Here is a 7,500-nt window from a genome sequence, read left to right on the forward strand (position 1 = left end):
GAAAGCACATCCTTCCTCGGCACTCAACAGCCTGCCCAATAGCATGTACCAGTTTCCAGCAGGTGCGAGGTTGCCCACTTTAGTCCTTTCCTGGTTATAGTATTTTTTTCTTAATTACTGCATGACCTAGAATTTGCACCCCTTTCTTGCTGTTATATGCTGTTTGCTTATGGTTAAAGGATTTTAAAGCCATTAGTAAAATCTAATACCTGCTAATAGCCAAGATAACGCCATAATGTAACTAATATTGTTAATTTTTCCTTGATGCTGAGTACAGGTAATTGCTATATTTTTTTCCAATAAATCTGGTAGTTAATGCAAAGTAAGGTTATTGATATGAAAATGTATGCTGTGCATCTTTTTATCACATTGGGTAATTTGTCTACGAAGCTTATTACTTCAGATAAGATATCTTGTATATACTGAAAAGAACAACCTGCTTAACCTTGGTAAATAGTGAGGAGCAGAGCTCAAAGGTAATAATATTTAATCCCAAATGATGTTCTTTCATTAACAAGGTAGTCTGTCTGAGCGTCAGATATTATGTATATGAACACTTCTAGGCTGTATATAAAGGCAAAAGATGATTCTTAGAAACAGCTAATGCACAAATCCCTTCCTGAATGGTTCTAAAACTCATTACACCCTTACCAATCCAACAGTGGCGGCCTCATCGTCGCAGGCACATACCCCGGTCGCGGGCGGGGGCACAGGCGTGCCTGGGGGTGCATTGGTGACCCCGGCATCAACGCCCACCGTGGCCACCCCCAGCGCCCCCAGCACCACCACGACCGCCTCCGCCTCCGCTCCCGAAGCCTCGTCCGCCACGACGGTCGCCCGCAGGAACAAGGCTGTGTATGGTGAGTACTCTTTTCTCCTAACTGGCCTGAGCGCCTTTATCAGACGTTTGTTGCTCTTGGGATGTTTATTAGTTCTTGCGTTTGGTGGGGGCATTTTGCATAGTGTGATGCTAACCGTTGAAATGGATCGCGTCACCGCTGATATGTTGTAATTTATAGTGTTAGTACCTTTGGTGCCATAACCATTGCTGTTCCCTAGGTCGGTGTCATGTTAAATCGATAATTAATGCAGTAACTTTAACCCTAAAGAGAAAAGAAACAGAGGAGATGGCTAAAATACCCGAAGACACATGATCATTCCTTCTATTTCCTTACAAATAACAAACTAATGGAAATATGACATATAGAAACGGTTACGGAGGCGCAGAGTATCATTGTAACATTGCAGAGTTGCAAACACGACTGCCCGCGACCACACCTCAAGCCGGGTAAATGGATTGCACGGTCTTGTGACGCTAACAGGTTCCGGTATCTTGAATGTGGCCGGAGCGCCGGGCAATCGACGAGAGCCAGCGAGTTTAGAGCAGGATCTTGAGTGCTCATTAAGAACTTGATCGCACTCGCTCGGATGCCTGCCTGCGCTAGGGCTCGAGCGCTGCCACGTCTCCCAAGCGGTCTGGGGATGGCGTTGAAGAAGGGGATAGGGATTTAGGTTTTTCTCCTTCGAATGTTTTCCTTTCCCGTTCTTTGTTTTATCTCTCTCTCTCTTTCTTTATTTTGTCTTATCCCCCCCCCCCCTCTTCTTCTTACTTTTTTTCCTTTTTTTTCCATTTGATTCCATTTCATTCTTTTACTTTCCTAACCCTTATTCTTTCTTTGTGTTGAATTGCATTTCTTTTTTTTTTTTCTTTGTCTTATCTGTTTTATATATTTTTTTTTTCATCACGCTCTCTGCCTTTATCTGATCTGTTTTATATATATTTTGTCTCACTCTGCCTTTATCTTTATCTCTATATTTTGATTCTCTTTGTGTCTCTTCCCTTGATATCTGTCTTTTCATACCTCGGTGTTCCTTAATTTTTATTTTATTTTCTTTTCTTTTTTGTATTACATTTTTCCCCCGTCTCTCTCTCTCTCTTTCTCCGTCTTTATCTCCATCTCTCTTTTCTTCAGTTTTCTTAATGTGCCTCCTCCTTTTTTATCTTTTATTTTATATTTAATTTTTGGTCGTCATTCGGTCTGCATTCTTTCATATCACTTCATAATGTCTTTGATATCTCATTTACCCTTATAATGGTCATGAAGCAATTTGCCGTTTATTTCATTTCATTATATATCGTTGTCATTCATTAATTTTATATTACTTATTACCCTCGTCCGAATTGCTTCTCTGTATAAATATTGTTTGTGTTAATTCAAGGAAGACTAATTCTATGAGTAACGTCCCGCGCGCAAATGTCGGGAAAAAGCCTCCGTATTTGTTCAGCTGAGTCAAGGAGAAAAGGGAAGGAATATGAGGAAGGGGAGGGTAAGGGAAGGACGCTACTGATGGAAAAGGTCGTGGTGACCGTAAAGAAGTCTTGGATAACCTTTTTTTTTTATTCTGCCTTTGATAAAAAATATATATATATCTCAAGCCTTTTTCGGCATTTTTTTTTTTTTTTTTTTCCTTTTATTGGGGAGGGAGGGCGGTACTGTAATCAGACGGGGTTTCCGTAACTGGAAAACTTGAAGGAGCGGATCGAGAGGACGACATCAGGAGGAGAACGCCTGGAGGATGAGGACGCGGGTGATGGGGCGGGGAGGGGGGTCCTGGCGGCAGATTGACAGATCCAGAAGGACACTTAACCTGGATCTTGGGAAGTATTTGTTCGCTCAGAAGGGTCGTAGTGGTTTTGTAAGCGTGAAGTGACAGGTCTTTGAGATGCCCCAAGGGAGAAATAAATTATTTGGTTATCGCTTTTAAGTAACTAAACCGGCGACCCCCACTTACACTTGCATCCTTTCATTTTTTCGTAATCATGGTCTTCACGGTACTGAATTTCCTAACGTAAATCATAATCCTGTGTGGTGGTTTGTTTTGAATTTACTCTGAGGACTCATGGTGCACTTTCACCCGCTGGCTGTATGTACACTGGGGCACCTGTGGCCAGGGAGGGCACACACAACGCACGCCGAATCAGGAAGATTGATTGTCTTAAAACGTTAGTAGTTGATGAGCAAATAAAAAGGGCCCTCACTGCAGTGCCTTAAGTGTGAGAAAAGTGTGAATTGTGAAGATAAAATGAAAGAAACCGTCAATTTAAAAAAAAGTATTTGAAAGAGATAAAACGTCAAATATAATGTACATTGTTATGATGGAAAGTAAGTCGCCATATTAGGTGCAATCAAAGGTTAGAGCAGCGAATGTCCACGGTCACTGTAATACAGGTTCTGTGCTGTTAATAGACCGGCATATTTATATAGCATGTTTTGATATTTTGATACAAGGCAGTGAAAGTTCCATTATTAAAGAAAGACAGTAATAGCATGGGTAAGGGAACGGGAAGTGTAAAAAATCAGAGAGGAAGAGGGAGGTTGTCTCTTGCCCCTGGGAGGGGGGGTGAATAAAGATAAAACGTGAGAAACAGGCGTAGGACGAGAGGGACCTCTGGCGGTCGTTTTAAGACGGGGGTTGGTGGTGCTTCCGTTGGATATCGCGCCGGAATCCTGCCGTGGGGTTCCCGCGTGGCCAGCTTGAGGCTGAACTTGTCTCACGTCTCGTCGTTCTGCTGGTGACTAAGACACTTCTCGTTTGTCTGTCTGTGTATGTCTCTTGGGTCGTTTTTGTTTGTGTGGGCTGGCTCTGGCGCTCCAGGTAGAAACGCAGGTCATGGGCCTATTTATAACACTACTGGGGAAACTTTTGTAAATGCAGGTTGCCGCAATTGTAAAGTTTTGGCTATTCTGTTAAGTCGTTGCTCTCTAGGTCCGTGACTACAAAAAAATATATTCCTATAATTATGTGTATGAACTTTAAGATCGACTAATACAATTTCTTGTCAGTTTTGAATGTTGGTGCTTTCTATATAGATATACGGAATATGCCATCAGCAGGAATCTGTGGACAAATAATACATTCCGCGAGTAACATCGGGAGCTGTAATGCCACTAGGCAAGGTTGTGAACTACGAAATGTGATGGAGCCGAAGGACACCATATCAAATATGGTTGTGGAGTGACACTATATCCCACGTGGTGTTAATGGACACCCTAATCCTCATGGTGTATAGGCAATCCTCGAGTTGTGAAGCGACACCATGGCCTTCATGGTGTTAAAGAAGACCAAACCTTATGATATGAACCAGCACCATAACTCATGGTGTGAAGGGGCGCCACCCGCGGGCCGACGGAGTTGCCCGACCTGCTGGGCGTGTTGGGCACGACAATGTTCCCACCTCTCACGCTCGACCTGCACTACCGCCCGCCTGGACCTACCTGCGACTTACCCGGGTCGGCATGGATTTAGGTTAAGGGGAGGTGGAGGGGATAAGCGCCGACAAAGGATTTAGATAAGACCGGGAGCGCGAAGTTGGGGTGGGGCGGCATGCGGCCGAGAGGTGGAGGCCAGGTGATTGACAGGGGGCGAGTGTCGGAGACGTGTCAGTTACCCCGAGATTCGTCGTCGTTTCATGTCGTTCTCTTTCGCAGCAGCCGTATTCCTTCGTTATGTCTTTCCTGCTGTTGTTTATTTAGATAGAGGTTGAAGGAGGATGTTGCGACAGAGTGAAGGGAAATGGACTGTCGACACCTAGTTCTTCTTACAATGTAGTATGAATTTCACATGTAAGCAGTACAGAGAGAGAGAGAGAGAGAGAGAGAGAGAGAGAGAGAGAGAGAGAGAGAGAGAGAGAGAGAGAGAGAGAGAGAGAGAGACGGGGGGGGGGGGGGGGTGAGAATTGAGTGGCTTTGTTTATTCATATTGTGGTTCACGTAATGTGCAGTTCTCTTGAGGCCGAAAGTGCAGAGGCCAAGGTACGCGCGTCCTCACGGGAACGAGCAACCGCTATTACTAGGTTTCAGAGGAAGGGGGTGAGGGGGTGCCAGGGGTTAAGGCTGCCTGTTGTCACGGGCACTCCAGTTTTTTGGTGTCACTTGACTCTTGCTTTCACGCCTTTATAGTAGACGAAAAGCCTACATCAATTGAAGTTCATTTGCACACCGCACTGCGAACGAACGAATGAAGTTCGCCTTGTAAATCCCGTGATTCCAAAAGCCGGTTTGATAAGTGAAATATAATGCAAATAAAACGCACGTAATAAGCGCATTGCAAAAAAGCTCGACCTTCCCGAGGGTCTTTGGGGAGGGCTGGGGCGGGGCAGGTGCATTTACGTCATCGCAAGGACCTGTTGGCATGTGGCCTCGCGTCGCCTCCGAACCCTGGGTTGGGAATGAGGGGGAGCCGCTTGCCCTGTAAATGGTCTGATACGGCACGTGTTAGAGGGATTGATTAATGTACGTTAGTAATTCTAATAACAAGCATAAGTGTATGTACTAGAAGTTTCAGATTTATTTGTAATTCCGAGTATTTCTTTATTCTTTCGTATCGTTCTTATACATTTATAAGAAATCATAAATATATTCGTTTCACGTTTGGTTATATATATTGATTATATATATTTATGGAACAAGTATAAAATTCAAATATTGATCGTCTGTTTACAAAATTAGCTAGGATCTGTCGCCCTAAACGAGTCTTGTCAAGTTCTGCAGTTGACGTGTTGTTGCCTCGCAACCTGTTTAATAATTCATGACAAAATGACAAAGCGTTGTCTGTCTTGCTTTGTACTATGTGAGCATGACTGTGTGAATTGATGTTGATTGCATCTCCATATTGATTACAGTATCTAGGGTTGTTCCAGTCATTCACTCTGTTTCATATTTGTCTCCTCTATAACTGTCGCTTTCTTGCTTCTTATATTTTGTTTTGTTACAATCTTTCTTTGTTTCCCATCGTCCCCCCTTCCGTTTGTATGTCCATGTTCTATTTTCTGCACTCGGTTCATTCTTTGCCCCTCTCTTTCTCTCTGGCTCCTTCTCATTTTGTTTTCTCTCTTTCTCCAAAAACTCCACCTCTCCTTCTCCAAAAACTCCACCTCTCCTTCTCCCATCTTCACCCCTCCCCCCTCCGCCTTTCTCCCACACATTTCCCCCTCCCTTTGTCTCCACCTTTTCTTCCTTCCATCTCTCTTTCCCCCAGTCTCCTTTGTCCTCCCTCCTCCGCCCCACTCTCCTCCTCTCTTCTCCTCTTCTCGCTCTCCCTCTTCCCATCTACCCACCTCCCCCTCTGTCTTTCCCTCTTTCTCTTCAATCTCCCAACCCTCCTTCTCGACTGCTTCTCCCTCTTCCTTTCAACTTCCCCTCCCCCTCCGCCTTCCCTCCTTACCTCTCTCTCCCGCTCCGCCTTTCCCCCTTACCTCTCTCTCTCCCTCAGCCTTTCCCCCTTACCTCTCTCCCCCTCTCCCCTCTCTCCCCTCTCCCCTCTCTCCCTGATCCCCGTAACTCCACCGCAATACCGGCATCATTTTCCAGTGTGCCGAACTGTCACCCACCTCGGATATTCTTTTCGTCCTTTTAATTACTCGGTGCGGTATTTGGGTTATCATGCTGCTATGTTAATAGGAGGGCGGTCCAGCCTTCGTCGCCACAGGGTGTTTATATACCGTGAAGAGGGCGGTTTTGCACGAAGAAAGTGAATCATAGCAGAGAGAAAAGGAAGTATGTGGAGCGGATGTGAAGGGCTTTGGACTGTCATCCTCCACTTAACCCCTCTCTCTCTATCTGTCTGTCTATCTCTTTCTCCCTCTATTTTTTCTCTCTCTCTCTCTCTCTCTCTCTCTCTCTCTCTCTCTCTCTCTCTCTCTCTCTCTCTCTCTCTCTCTCTCTCTCTCTCTCTCTCTCTCTCTCTCTCTCTCTCTCTCTCTCTCTCTCTCTCTCTCTCTCTCTCTCTCTCTCTCTCTCTCTCTCTCTCTCTCTCTCTCTCTCTCTCTCTCTCTCTCTCTCTCTCTCTCTCCTCTCTCTCTCTCTCTCTCTCTCTCTCTCTCTCTCTCTCTCTCTCTCTCTCTCTCTCTCTCTCTCTCTCTCTCTCTCTCTCTCTCTCTCTCTCTCTCGCGCGCGCCCTCCCTCCCCCTCCCTCTCTCTCTCTCTCTCTCTCTCTCTCTCTCTCTCTCTCTCTCTCTCTCTCTCTCTCTCTCTCTCTCTCTCTCTCTCTCTCTCTCTCTCTCTCTCTCTCTCTCTCTCTCTCTCTCTCTCTCTCTCTCTCTCTCACTCCCTCTCTCCCTCCCTCCCTCCCTCTCTCCCTCCCTCCCTCCCTCCCTCCCTCCCTCCCTCCTTCCTTTCCTCGTCTATGATAATCTATGTCAGTCTGTGTTATCAACCGCATTGTTTGTACGTTGTACTTAGTACTTTGTCATGAAATATGCGACTTCCCCCATCACTCATGGTACTTGGGATCGTGAGGTTCCCACTGCCATATATTGCGGTTTGTATATTTCACATAATTTGAATTATGACTGAAGGATTTCGTAAAGTCGCTAATTTCACCGGGATTAGAACAGAACGAATATTTGTGGAATTAAGTTAATGTAGAATCGTAGATGAATGAGTCGGTAAGGCCGTGCGTGCGTATTTCTTTTCTACGGGGCAATTTAGGGTGTAGGGC

General features: G+C 45.3%; 1 protein-coding gene across 6 annotated transcripts in view; it reads left to right on the plus strand.

Annotated features, from left to right (window-relative positions):
- LOC125037729 overlaps positions 1-7,500 on the plus strand; it is a 198,854-nt gene that overhangs the window by 147,055 nt on the left and 44,299 nt on the right. For 5 of the 6 annotated variants that reach the window (XM_047630921.1, XM_047630918.1, XM_047630919.1 and 2 more), the window contains 2 exons: positions 1-62; positions 663-860. The exon at positions 1-62 is cut by the window's left edge and continues 271 nt beyond it. In XM_047630921.1, the coding sequence (XP_047486877.1) occupies positions 1-62; positions 663-860 (260 nt within the window). The remainder of the gene's footprint in view (positions 63-662; positions 861-7,500) is intronic. The other variant, XM_047630922.1, reaches the window with a different exon arrangement.

Source organism: Penaeus chinensis, chromosome 24, assembly GCF_019202785.1.
Source record: "Penaeus chinensis breed Huanghai No. 1 chromosome 24, ASM1920278v2, whole genome shotgun sequence".
Classification (NCBI taxonomy): domain Eukaryota; kingdom Metazoa; phylum Arthropoda; class Malacostraca; order Decapoda; family Penaeidae; genus Penaeus; species Penaeus chinensis.